At 57.0% G+C, this 13723-nt stretch overlaps 1 protein-coding gene and 1 pseudogene across 1 annotated transcript in view; both read right to left on the bottom strand.

Annotated features, from left to right (window-relative positions):
• Positions 1-5085: 5085 nt before the first annotated feature.
• P2RX1 (purinergic receptor P2X 1) overlaps positions 5086-13723 on the bottom strand; it is a 20429-nt gene continuing 11791 nt past the window's right edge. Inside the window, exons 4-13 of the mRNA XM_045293335.1 lie at positions 13323-13427; positions 12741-12810; positions 12399-12495; positions 12019-12099; positions 11642-11783; positions 6823-6950; positions 6239-6329; positions 5787-5852; positions 5280-5381; positions 5086-5176 (exon numbers count right to left, since the gene is read on the bottom strand). Coding sequence (XP_045149270.1) covers positions 5111-5176; positions 5280-5381; positions 5787-5852; positions 6239-6329; positions 6823-6950; positions 11642-11783; positions 12019-12099; positions 12399-12495; positions 12741-12810; positions 13323-13427 — 948 coding nt within the window. The 3' untranslated portion in view covers positions 5086-5110. The remainder of the gene's footprint in view (positions 5177-5279; positions 5382-5786; positions 5853-6238; positions 6330-6822; positions 6951-11641; positions 11784-12018; positions 12100-12398; positions 12496-12740; positions 12811-13322; positions 13428-13723) is intronic.
• LOC105979819 lies at positions 7261-7634 on the bottom strand (annotated as a pseudogene).

Below are 13723 nucleotides of genomic sequence, written 5' to 3'. Positions count from 1 at the left end.
CCGCGCCCGGCCGCCGCTCATTGGTCGGGCTGCGCGGCCCCGCCAGCGCCGCCTAATCAGAGCCCTGGGCTCCCGCCCCGCCCCCTGAGGGAGGGGCGGTGCAGGCGAGGGCGGGGCCCCTCCTGCTGCGGCGGGGCTGGGCCCCGTCACGCCCCCGGCGCCCCAGCGCTGGCTGCCCTGAGCATCACCCACGCACACACTCCAAAAACCTCCGGGTCATTGCCTGGACCCCTCGGTCGGACCTGAGGGCCACAGATGCTTACCACCACCGCCCCCCCAAATCCTCCGCCTTCTTGCAGCCTGGCGGGTCGGGGCAAGAGCGCCACCCCTCCTCAAGGGGTGAGGCTCGGTGCGTGCTAGGGGAGGGGCGAGGTAAGATGGGCGAGGTACGAGGCTTGAAGCCGTGGCCTAGACTGAGGGAGAAAGGCCTGGAATGGCAGGCTTAGGGGCAGGGCCTCCCAGAGGAGTGTAGCCAAGAATATTGACTGTCGCCGTCGGCTTCATGTTTGGGAACGAGTTGTGGGAGTAGGCAGCGGGAATTGACGAGGTGTCGCAGAGGGAATGAAGGGGACCTTCTCGTGGCGGCTGTTCTTAGGGGCTCGGAGACCCCTCCCCAGCATCCTGTGGTCAGCTCATCAGCTACTCATTTCATTCTGCTAAGCACTCCACTTGTGGATCCTTCTGGCACCTCAGCCCTGCCCCCAACCCTCCCTGCCACTTCACTCCCCACAAACCTGACCTCCTGTGTCCCTGTCTCAGAAGTTGGAGCCAGAACCTAGGGAGACCCATAGTCTACCCCTTTCCTATCCAAACAGTTGATGATAAAACCGTGCCTGTAACTAACCAACCCAACCCAATGCTACCCATAACGAGCCCATAGGAGGGAAAAGACCTCCTCCTTAGGGTTTCTGAAACTGTAAATCTTTATAGGAAAGGACAGTCTCATCTTTCTCCCGTGGAGCAGCTGGTGGGTTTGAACTGCCGACCTTGAGGTTAGCAGACCACTGCCAAACCCACAGTGCCACCTGGGGTCCTTAGTCCTGCTCATTCTGCTTCTCAAAAATTCACTCTGTCCACCCCTTCCCCAGCTGAGGCCACACTCACCTTGCACCTGCTGCCTCACTAGCCTCCCCACCTCCAATCTCACTCTCTGTTAGCCTTTTCCATTTGTCAACCAGCTTAATCTTCTAGAGACACAGTCCAACACGTGTTTTGAAATCTTTTAGGGCTCCCTACTATCCTTAAATTTGGTTCAATAAAGTCAACCTATCTGTCTTTCAGGACTTTATTCCGTGCCACTTCTGTCAGGCACCATTTCTCTATTACCTCCCCAGGGTCTGCCCTAGGTTAGCTGTCCCTCCTAGGGCTTTCATGGACCTAGCATATGCTTACCTGCCTCTTCCCCGCTGCACTGGGAGCTCTTTGAGGACAGGGACTATGGCGGATGTATCCAGCACACAGCCTGACCTGACACATCATCGGTGTTTGTTGAATGAGTAACTAATTGGGTATGAATGAGGGAAGGATGGATATGAGGGCTGGAGTTCAGAAAAGAGGGCTGGCTGGGGGCACCGTTGGGGAATCGTCAGAAGGAGCCCATACTGTAAGGAGAACCATGGGAAAGATGGCAGGCACCCTGAGCAAGACAGAGCCTGAAACACATTTAAGGGGAAAAGAATCCTGCACTGGGTTAGGCTAGACTAACAGAAACCCCTGGGAGCTCTGGTCCATAGCCTATGAGCTTGAGGTTGCCTTCCACACACTGCTCTACCAACCTCTTTTTGTCTTCATGGCTTAGGATGGCAACTAGATCTCCAGCCAGCACGTCCATGCCCCCAGGCAGTGGGATGGAGCTGAAACACCAACCAAACCCACTGCTGTGTAGCCAATGAGTGACTGACTCATAGTGACCCCATAGGATAGGGTGGAACTGGATTTCCGAACTCAGGACGGAAAGCCTCATTTTTTTGCTCCTGAGAAGCGATTAGTGGTTTCAAACTGCTGGCCTTGTCTTTGCAGCCCAACATGTAAACCCACCACACCTCCAGGGCTCAGAGGGCCTTTGCCAGCTCTTTCCATAGGGAAATTCCCAGGTAGCCTTTGATACAGCCCAGTGGTTAGAACTTAGTCACACAGCCAGACTCCGTTTAAAAGTCTAGGAAGTGCAGGCTTCATTCTAGGCAACTACGTGCCAGGAACCGGGGGTGAGAATGGGGTGGGGAGTGGGGGGGTAGAATTGCTATCTGGGGTCCCTAGCTGACTCCACCATTGAAGAGGTGGCTAGATTGCAGGCAGGGCCATGAGCCAGACTCCGTCACACCAGGCACTGTAGATACTTCATCTCATCCCAACCCAAGTAGAGGCTGTGATTATCGCTGGCTCACAGCAGAGGCTGGGAGGGTTAAGCAACTTGCCCAAGGACACCCGGTGAGGTGCCATCGGAACCTCTTTGCTCTGCGCTTCAGACCCACTGGGAAATCGGGAGAGAGTGAGTCCTAGGAGATGCTGGAAGGACATCTTTCTGCAGGGAGGGCTTGGTCAATAGATACTGGCGGGCCAGGCTGATGTCCTTGGCAAGGGGCATCCTGGAGAAGGAGGCTGAGGTGCCGAGGTCATTGGCAGAGGGGAGTGTAGACTGGTCTTTCTGGAAGGGTGACTGTGCCCCCCCGCGGGAGCTGGCCCAGCTTCAGGGCAGCGGAAGGAGAGAACAAAAGGAGGCGGGACACCCGGGTGGGAGAGCGAAGAGGAGGTCTCTGGCCTGGGTCCCCATGGGCTACAGAGGAAGAAACGTCTACTCATTCTGGGGAGGGGGGGGGTTGGAGGGGCACACACAGGTGAGCTTGGAGAAGAGAGAAGGAGGCCGAGAGGGGAGTTCCCAGTCCCAAAATCTGAGTGATGTTCTTGGTTGAGAAGCAGGTCAGACAGCCAAGGGCCTGCTGGGGAGGGCAGTGGCTACCATATTGGACCATCATTAGATTCATTAAAAAGAAATCACAGGGAAAGAACGCAGCTCCTCCGTGGCAAGAGCTATGTTGGAAGCGCTCACATGTGGCTAAACCCACAGCCAAGCCCATCACCCTTGGGTCCTTTGTACTCATCACAACCCCAGGTGTCGCAGAGTAGGCCTGCTGTATGGTTTGCTTGTGGGGGGATGGAGGTGGGGGAGCGAGGGACAAGAGATGGTGGTGCGGGGACTTTGATCTTTAGGGAAGCAGACCACCAGGCCTTTCTTCCATGGTGCCTCCGACCTGTAGGTTAGCAGTTGGGCAGAAACTCAGGGACCTACCACAGGTGGCTCAAACCAAATTCACTTCCACGGAGTCGATTGGCGCTCATCACGACCCTATAGGAACAGGGTAGAACTGCCCCTGTGGGGTTCTGAGACTGTCAATCTTTAGGGGAGGAGAAAGCCCCATCTTTCTCCTGTGGAGCGGCTGAGGGTTTCGACTTGGTGACCTTGAAGTATGCAGCTGAATGCATATCCCATGACCATACCAGGGCTCCTCCTATGCAGCTATGGGATAACATCTTGGGTGGCACAGACAGAAATGTTCCCGGCTCTGCAGAAAGTGCTGTTGGGTAGCTCCGGTCTAGCCGGAGTATGGGGCGAGGGGGTGTCCAGAGCTGACAGGGCTGGAAATGCTTACAACTGGAGGCCATGTCCCCAGCAGGGCCTCTGAAGAAACTTTCCACAATGTCTCCAGTTCGGGCCTCCTCCCCTCTAGGGGGTTATCTCCAGAGTCCCTCCCGGGACAGCTAGCTCCTTTCTCCTCTCAGCCTTCATGAGGCCACTCCTGGGCTTCTCAGCTGGTCCCCACACCAGGCCCCCCAGAACCGTGGGAGGACTGGGGAAGAAGAATGCTAATATTCAGGACTGTGCCTGGGCAGAGGCAAGCTGACCCTCAGCCCGGACCTCGCTGGGCTCAGGGTATAAGTGCAAGCTCACTGAAGAGCCGGCGGGACCTCAGAGATAGCTCAGCTTAGGCTCCCCCTTCCCAGATGGGTACACTGAGGTTCAGAGAGAGCCAGAAGGAAGTACAGAAGGCAGAAAGGATGGTCATCACTCCTTTTATTGTACTCTGTCCATCCTCCCCGAGACCGTGCTCAGACACAGTCGGGCAGGCCTTAGGAGCTGGGGCTGGGCCCACAGGCAGGGAACCCAGATCCGACCGAGGGTCCCAGCCGGACCCGAGGTAGCTGAGTAAGGATTCTTGGCCTGAAGAAGGGATTGTCCTGGCCAGACACCTGTCGGGAGGAGCATGCCTGTGCCGGGGAGTCCCATGACATGGGGGTGTAGGTGTGGAGAGGGCCTAAACTGCTCAAACATAGGGTGGCGGCAGAGGTGTGTGCATGGAAGTGTGTACAGAAGACATCGTGTGGCACGTGTACAAGCCACATAGATGCTGAGGGTGTCCAAGACCCTATCCAATGCCCCCACCTGCCACATGGTAGTCCCAGGCCTAAGTCTGACACTTTGGTCTGGGACTTAGAGTCAGAAAGTTCTAGAGCAGGGGTTCTTAAGCTCAGGTTTCAAAAAGGAGGGAGCCAGGCATGAGCCCAGCACTCAAGATCTCGGGTTCAGGAGGCCTGGAGGGGCCCAGGCATCTGCGCTGTGTCCTAGTTCCTCGGGGAGATGGGAGGCCGGTGAGAAGTGGGGCACAAACAGGGCTATGCGATAGACCTTCCTGCGATGATGACGAGGTTCCGTGACATCCAGTGTGGCAGCCACAGGGCATCTTCATACGATGCCCTTTTAGTTCGTGGAAGTTTCCGTTGTCGCCTCTGGCTAGTCGCTGCCACACTGGAGCGCACAGAGGCAGACCCTGAGGACCAAGAGAAATGCCAAGCGAGAGGTACCTGTCCTGCCCCAGCCCTTCTGACCAGGGGCGGCTGAGACTAGAGTGGGCCTGCCCTGCAGGTGGAGAGAGCTGGCGCCAGAGCCCAGAATCGCACAGGTCTCTCCCCAGGCCCCTGCTGAGCGGCAGCCGGGTGTGTGACTGTGGAGAGGGCAGCAGGGCTCCTGGGGAGACCCTCGGCCTTGGCCGGGATGCCACCAGAGCCCTGTGCTGAAGCCTCACACTACGTCCAGACGGGAGTCAGGGGCTGGGGTTCAGGACGTCTTCATGTTCTCCTGCAGGTCCAGGATGGAGCTGGTGGCTGCCAGGTCTCGCTCTCCCTGTGTGGACATGTGTGGGTATGGCCAGACCAAAGTGGGCTCTGGGGGACGCCACTGACCCTCCCAACACAGACCTGACCAGAAGCCTTGGGAGTTCTCTTACCTCCCCTGACCTCATGTCTTCTGCGTGCTTGAACTTCTTCTGCTTGTAGTAGTGCCTCTTGGGCAGGATATGAAGCAGCAGTAAGTCACAGAGAACTGTTGCCTGGGGTGGTGGGTGGAGGAGAGAGCCTGGGCATCAGGGGTGGGGGTCCAGAACCTTCCACATCCCACGTCGATCCCTGTGAACTGGGTAGTCCTGACAGAATCCTGTCCTCCTCTGGACCTCACGTGCTTCCCATGAGCTACGGGGGCACTACAAGACTCCCTGGGAGTCCAAGACTGCCCACATCGCTCTGTCCTGCCCCAGCAATAGGCCTCGGTCTCTTTAGCTGTGTGGGGGTCTAGGAGGCTGGGAGTGGGCAGCGTGGGCTCAGCTCAGTGGTGATGCTTCGTTTTTGGAGTGAGTCACTTGTTGGCCCAGCAGTGATGGACACAGTTTGGAGTGAGTGACCTGGGGCTGCTACCGAGGTGTAGGATGGGCGGGTAATCCCATGCCCCCAGCACTTACCACCCCGAAGATGCCAATACCAGAGCCAATGGTGGTCATGGTGGGGATGATGTCAAACTTCCCGGCCTGGAGCAGAGATCAGAGGAGGAAGGGGTTGACAGCCAGAAGGGGCCTGACTGGACAGAGCCTCTCACAACAATTGTGAGAGCCTGGGACAAAGGGGCTTCCTCGCCCTAATTGTTAACTGTCCCTGTAGCCTGGGCCTCTAGCTCAGGCTGGGCGCCCAGCTGCTGGCCAAGAGAGCCGGGTTCTGACCTCAGATCTGCCTGCTGGACCCAGGAGGACAATGAAAGATGAATGTCCACTGGCTGGAAAGCCCTGCCCTTGATTGACCCGCACCCCACTTTATTCGAAGTAAGCAGTGCTGAGGGCCTCCCAGCTAACTTCCCAAAAGCCAGGTGCAGGAACTCAGGCTGGGCCTCTGGCTGGCTGCTCCCGCCCATGACACTCACCTTGCCCTTCACCAGGATGTCAAAGCGGATCCCAAACACCTTGAAGAGGTGGCGCTGGTTGGTCCCGTTTTCCATGAAGTACTTAGCAAACCTAGGGGGAGGGGGAGGCTGCAGCAGGGGGGCACAGAGCATCTTGGGTCAGATGCTCCCAGAGCTTCGGGGCTGCAAGGGGGCCAGGAGTAGTACAGCACACACACCCCATTATACAGAGAGGGTGATCCAGGGAGGGATGGGGTCTAGCTCAGGGTTGCAAGGGGGCAGACACAGGGAGGACCCCAGACCCAAACCAACAATTCCAGGGAGCCACCCTCAACCCTTGCTCTAGCTCCTCACATCAGCAATTTCCCAGCAGTCCCCGCCAGATGGGCCTCTTGAGGACTGAGCCCCAGGGCAGGGGGAGCAGGCCTCTGAGGTCCTGCTGCCTGCTGGTGCCATGCTTGGCCAATGCCAGGCAGGAAGGTGGCTCCCCAGGCTCCTTTGTTCCCCCCCACCCCCTAGGGACACGTGCTTTGTCTCAAGGGGTTCAGGGAGGAGAAAGCCCCAGGGGTGCCAAGGAGGGTGCCGCAGGGGGGCCGGGCAGGCACCTGAAGTTGAAACCTGGGGACAGATTCTTCTCCTCATACAGCCCGTGGAACTCGTAGACCGGCTTGCAGTGCTGCACGTGCCAGTCCAAGTCACAGTCCCAGTCGATGGTGATGCCGACCACCCCGCCCTGCGGGGACACGGGCGGTTTAAGAATCGGGCTTTGGGGATGCTGACCTCTATGTCCCTTGGCTGCTACCATCGCCTCTTGAAGAAGGAACGTTTGTTTGAGAAACTACACTGAGAAGCTGCTTCAGGCCAGAGGTCCTGTCCGCCTCTCTGGCCTCACGTCCTGACCCACCCCCACTCCCACGCCTTAGCTTTCTTTTTTGATTTTTTTTCTATTTTCTTTTTTTGATTATTTTTTCTGCTTTGCAGTGAATTTTACAGAGCCCAATGGCACACAGGCAACATGCTATGTGAAAAAATTACTAACAGAACTACAGGTATTCTATTGAAAAAAATGTACAGTTTATTATCATATATGTTATTGAATGATCTAAGACGCTTGCGGCCATCAGTTCCAGTGTGATTCCAGGTGCAACTGGGAATTCGGGAATCTCAGGGGAGCTGTCGGTGTAGTGAACCTGGTAGGTTCAGTACCTGCGCACTCTGGATAGCACAGGGGATGGGATCTCTCCAACACTGACCTCCTCGGTGTCATTCTCAGCAGACTGATCTGGGCCACTCAACGTGGCTTCTCTGCTTCCTGACGTTAGTGCATGCTCTCTCCTTACAGTGAGTTCAAGGCCATCAGAAGGTAGCCATTGGACATACATGACACCGGGCCCCCAGGTTTCTCCTTTCCATCCATGATGCTCTCAGGAAATTTGAATTCATTTCCACCGGAACCTAACTTAGTAGCTGCCTGGGGAGACGGAACACGCTGAGCTCCTAGGCGGCTTTCCTCTGGCGGAAGTACTCCGTGTCCAGCTTTCTGACAGTCACCTCAGGGTTTGGGCCCAGGCACCATTCCCCACAAGCCTGGCTCCTTCACAGTCTTTGGTCGCTTTCCCTGACGGCCATCTGTCTCCAGTCTAAAGACCGTCCCTTTGGAGCCTTGGCGGCATGGTGGGTTGTGTTGGGCTGCTAACGGCTAGGTTGGCGATTCAAACCTACCAGCTGCCCCTCAGGAGAAAGACGAGGCTATCTTGCTCCCATGACGCGTTACAGTCTCCAGAGGCCTCCCCGGGGTTGCCCTGAGCAGGAATTGGCATGGTGGCAGTGGGTTTGCTCAGGAGGAACCTTGGTGGTGCCCTGGTTAAAGCACGCGGCTGCTAACAGAAAGACCAGATTACTGGCAGCCGCTCAGGAGAAATACATGGCAGTCTGCTCCGTGAAGATTACGGCCTTGGAAACCCTGGGGCGCAGATCTAGGTTGTCCTACAGGGTCAACATGGGTCAGAATTGACTTGACAGCAAAAGATTTGGTTGTTTGGTTCTGTTTTGTTATCAGCTCACGTTCTACGCTTGCGTTTTCTTGCCGAACGTGCTGTACTTTATATATTTAGCTTGTGGGGTTATTTTATTAACTCGCCAGAGCTGTAAGCTGCATGAGGCTGTGGCCGACTGTCTCATTTGTTACAGCCTCCTGAGCTCCTAATGCAGGTCTTTGCCCAAGCAAATCGTTGTTGAATGAAAAGAGCGAGTCTGAAAAGAGTGGATTAAGAAAGAGAAGCCAGGAATGGAGCGCATCCTTTGGACCCCGAGATCCCAGCAAGAGGAACCTCCTCCATCCAGGAGACAGAGTTGTAACACAAGAGTTGTGGGGAGATGGCGGCAAGCGGCACCAAGAGCAAGAGGCAGTGTGGTAGCTTCCCCACCTACCGCACAGCGTGGTGAGTGCCTTCCGACGCGGGGAGACTCATTTGCAGAGTGGGTTGCCTCCCGGCACTTAACTGGGAGAGCCAGGTTTGCTGACCCAGAGAGCCTGAGTTGAGTCCCTTTAGGCTGAGGCTGGTGGCAGAATGCAGTGCCTTTGGGGCATTTATGGGCAATGTTAAAAGAGACCTGTAGCATTTGCCCAAGTCGGGCAGAGGTCAAAGGGAGCCCCACGGCTTAAAAGAGACTAATCCTAACCAGAACAACTATATCCTATCCATTAACTTCCCTAATAAATGACTTAATCATGGCAGGGAGTGGGGGGGGGGTACACATGGGATGGGCCGAGAGCATCGGGGAAGTAAAATTCTTCTGGGAGAGACAAGGAATAGGGACAAGGAGGGGGCGGAGTGGATAGTAGTTGCGGGGTAGGCTGAGCAACAGGAGAAGAGTTGCGGTGAGGGTTGGCAGGGAGATGGGCTGTTAGGCGGGAGGTGAGCAGCTGCAGAAGGAGAAGGATGAGAGAAATCCCCAGTGGAGGATGAGCCCAGCATCACACCAGTTGCTGCAGGCTTGGTTCCAATGCATGGGACTCCCACATGATGCAGAGTGGAGATGTGCCTGATAGGGTTTTCTTAGGAGGGGATCACCAGGCCTTTCCTCTGAGGCACCTCTGGGTGGACTTGACCTGCCAACCTTTTGGTTAGCAGCCAGTTTGCAGCACTCCTGTTTCAGCTGAGGAGGGCCTGATATTCTGCTGTTAGGTTGTAGGTTGCTACATCGTAAACCTGACAAAGGGTCGGCAAACTGAGGCCCATCGCCACAGCTGGTCCCATCCATCATTGATATACTGTCTGGGGTTTCTTTGGGCTGCTAACTGAAAAAAAACCCTGAAGGTTTGACCCCACCCAGACGCCCCTCAGAAGAAAGTCCTGGTGATCTGCTTCTACCAAATCAGCCACTGGAAACCCCGTGGGCACAGTTCCACAGGGACACGCACAGCATCGCCCTCAGGGCGAGACTCCAGGGTCACCGGTTGATGGTTGCTTTGACTCTTTAATGACGGAGTTGAGTCTACATGCCAGAGACCATGGGGAAATCCTGCTGGCCCGTGCTCTAGCCAAATGTGTTGTGATCGGGTTTTCCTTTGCATGTGTGTGTGTGTGTGAACTCACAAGAGAGGGACTGATTTCCACGTCTGAGGACGTGGACGCAGGAGCAGAATGAAGGACGGACACAAAGCAGGTCATACACCCCCACTCTTCATCAATGAGGTTAGGGTCCTAAGACCAGATCAGTATGTGACAGTGGGTGTTAAGAGAAAATGAAAGAGAATCCCATCCGACCAGAAAAATGGAAGATGACGAAATCCCCAGAGAACTGCCAAACCACCGAGAGTCATGGCCACGTTGACACGGAACCTTAACCGTCACTGCCAGAGCGACTCACATCTCTCACCGCTCCTGTTTCCACATGGCCTCGCTGGTTCGCTCCCGTGCGGAATAGTCGGATGGGTCTGTTAGGTACCCTTGTGGGGAATGGGAGATGGGGGGCAATGAGGGAGTCTAAACGAGGAGTGGGTGTACCGAAGTGCTGCCACGTGTAAGAACTCACTCTTCCTCGAGCACCCCCGTGGCACTGGTGCTATTTTAAACACCAGTGCTATTGAGTGGGCTCAGACTTCTGGCGACCCCGTGTGAGTCAGAGCAGAACTGAGCTGGGGTTTGCATGGGGTTTTCCATGGTTGGCTTTTCAGAAGACCACCTGAGCCAAGTGCAGAAAGGAAGAGATTGGTCTAAGACCACCCCCCACCCCACCCCCACTTCCCGCCAGGTGGGGTGGAGCAGGATCGGCACTCGGTCAGAGAGACGGGTGTTCCTTACTCAGCTGCTGTCTTGACTTGGGTGAGCTGTCCTGTCCACTCCGAGGTGAGAGTAGCCCTGTCCCACAGGGCTTCCTGGGCTGAAATCTTGATGGGTGCACACGGCCAGGCCTTTCTCTCACTGAGCCAATGGGTGAGTTAGAATCACCAGCCTTTCAGTTAACCGTCCAACATTTAGCCATTGGGGCGCCTTATAATGTATTGTTTTTCTTGGAAACCCAAGCGACCAAAGGTCTCAGCATCCGGAATTCCCAGGAACCCTCAGCGTGAGAGATTGAGTACACAAAGGGACAAGGGCCACATTGTAGGAGTCTGGGATAGTAGACCTCTGACTCCCAGCCTCGGCAGCACTTGTTCCAGGAAGCCAAATGACAATGCCCACAGAGACTGGCTCCTGATGGCCAGGCCTTACCCCCTAATTGCCCACTTCTCCAACCTGTGCCCCTCCCTGCCCCCCATCCCCTGCCGTGCTTCCAACGTAGACTCAACCAATGAAAGCCAGACTCCATGTGCTCCTCTAACCATTCACTGTCAGGTCACCTGGCAGCTGGTGCCGTAGTGGTTATGCATTGGCCTCTAACTACAAGGTCAGCAGTTCGAAACCACCAGCTGCTCCATGGGAGAAAAACAAGGCTTTCTACTGCCTTCCAGAGTTACAGTCTCAGATACCACAGGGGCAGTTCCACCCTGTCTTCTAGGGTCTCCATGAGTGGCAGAGAGTCGGGGTTTCTTGGGTTTTGAGCTCCCCACCCCAGCAGCTTCTAAACAAAACATACCCGAACAACAACAGCAGACCTATGGCCGGTTGATTCTGACTCATAATGTCCTCCTGGTCATGGGCTTTGGGACTCCAGCTGCTTTTACTGGTTTTATTTAGATGGCAGCTTATATCCAGGTGACAGCATCTGCCCACGTCCAGTCTGTGCCAGGCCCATGCCAGGTTCTGCTGAGGACACAGGCCTAGCCCTCAGGATCCCACAGTATGAGGGGACAGAGCCAGGCATACACTTGACCCACCCCAGGGAGGCTTTGGGGGGAGATGAACTGGTTCGGAAGCCTTTAGTGGCCGGATGACCCTGGGTCCCTGCACCTGTCCAGCACCCCCCTCCCCACTTTACCTTCTCGGCCAGGGAGTCGAAATTCTGGCCGGACTCTTGCACCACGTAGCCGAGCTTGAAGACGGGGCACAGCGGGTGGGTGGTCTTGTGGTGGAGGCAGCGTTTCATGTAGGCAGCGTCCACTTCCTCCACCAGGTTGCGCCTGTCGGGGCAGCGGCAGCAGCCCTGTGTCTGCTGGGAGGGTGCCCACCTGATCCCAAAGCTCTGGGAGGGGGTGGGGTGTGTGTGGGGGGGTTCCCTCCCGGAAATGCCCGTTCCTTGGGAAACGTAGGCAGCCCAGCCCAGGGCTCAGGGGCTTCTGCCTGAGGGAGGCCAACAGCAGGGGAAGAGGGCGTGGAGGCTGAGGTGCCCCACAGCTGCCTGCCTTTCCCACGCACCTGTTGACCTTGAAGCGTGGAAAGCTGATGCTGTTCTTGATGAAGAGGGTGAAGTTCTCAGCCTCCCGGAGAAGCGCGGGGCTGGAAGAGATGCACTCACTCACGGCTCCTCCCCCGGGGGGTCCTGCCTGCCAGGGCTGGGGTGGGGGTGGTGGTGGTGGTGCGAGTGCATGGCCTCCTCTGGTGGGGAGGTGGGCGTGCTTTAATGGTGACTCTCAGGGCCCCTTGATCCGGGGCGAGGCAGGGGATGAGCCTGGGCCCGTGGGTGGGTGGAATGGGGTGAGGGTCAGATAAAGACAAAGGCACAGATCCTTCCCAGAGCACAGGGGCCCATCGGTCTGGCCTGAGGACCCTGCGCCCCGGAAAGGATGGGGCGTTACCGTGGCACTTGGTCGTCCACCTCCACAGGACACCAGCTGAAGATCTCGCAGGTGTGCATGGTGCTGTTGAAGGCCACACACTTGCCCGTGCGGATGCCTGGGACCAGGAGGAGGGCCTGAGTGCCCACGCTGAACTGGGGGTGCAGCTGAGGTCCGAGGCCCCACCCTTCGGAGCTCCAGGGGTAGAGCACCCAAGAGAACGAGTCTCAGGCTAGATGGTGGGGACAGGGCACGGTCTGGGTGGCTGGAAGGGCAGCAAGCTGAAGGGCTTCCTGGGGAGACAGCCTGGGGTGGGCACAGGCGGGGGCGTGGCAGGAGGGACATGACGGAGGCGGGCCTTACCCTGGGCCTTCCTTTCGGCCTTCCCGGGTCTGCAGCTGCTGTCGTCTTTGCATGTGCCCCCTTCCGGGTGCTGAGGGAGGGGAGAGCTGCTGGCCCCAGACCTCTTGGGTGGGGTCCTGAGAAGAGCCCCTCCCGCCCCCAGGGCCCTGGGGAGGATGTGAGGCAGACTCTCAGACCCCTTTGGGGGTGACCCTGGGTCACAATCCCCTCCCCCAAGCCCCTACCAACACAGCCCCATCAAAGATCACAAGCTGAGCACTTACCCAGCCATCCACAGTTGGGGGTGGGGGTGGGGGGTGGAGAGGTAGTGCGGAGGGGCGGGGAGTGAGGCACTGGGGGGGCATCTACAGTGAACTCGCTGGGCTGCTAGCCAAAAAGTTGTCCGTGCTAGAGATGCCCAGAGAGTCCTGCGTGATCTACTTCTAAAAACCCGCCTTTGGGCGCGCTGTGGCACCAACTTCTGCTCTAACTGGTCAGGCCCCGAGCCCCACTCCTGTGGCCCCAAGTCCCTGTGGCTTCCCCTCCAGGACCCAAGGGGGCCTCCCACCAGGCTGCTCTCCCTGGGGTCTCCCCAGGCCTCACCTCTGCACAGTAGCCTTGAACCTGCCCGGGAGTCATGATGAAATTGGTCATGACCACAAAGGAGCTGTCCCCCTGGAAGGAAGGGCCAGTAGAGGGTGGAACAGGCTGAGAGCCAGGAGGGCACCCCTAGAATCAAACACTGCCTAGCAGGCCCTGGGGTGGCCTACACACCCAAACCAACCAAGCCCACTGCGCTGAGTTGATGCCAACTCATTGCGATCCTACAGGGCAGGGTAGAACGGCCCCTGTTGGTTTCTGAGGCTGTAACTCTTTACGGGAGTAGAAAGCCTCCTCTTTCTCCCAAGGCCACTGGTGGTTTTGAACTGCCGACCTTGTGGTTAGCAGGCCAACATGTAACCCACTATGGCACCAGGGCTCCCTCCCACCCACCAGCAGACTCT

The sequence above is a fragment of the Echinops telfairi genome, unplaced genomic scaffold (assembly GCF_000313985.2).
Source record: "Echinops telfairi isolate 266 unplaced genomic scaffold, ASM31398v2 ScPeMD7_2010;HRSCAF=2546, whole genome shotgun sequence".
In the NCBI taxonomy this organism is placed as follows: domain Eukaryota; kingdom Metazoa; phylum Chordata; class Mammalia; order Afrosoricida; family Tenrecidae; genus Echinops; species Echinops telfairi.
This window is presented reverse-complemented; position numbering and strand designations above follow the sequence as displayed.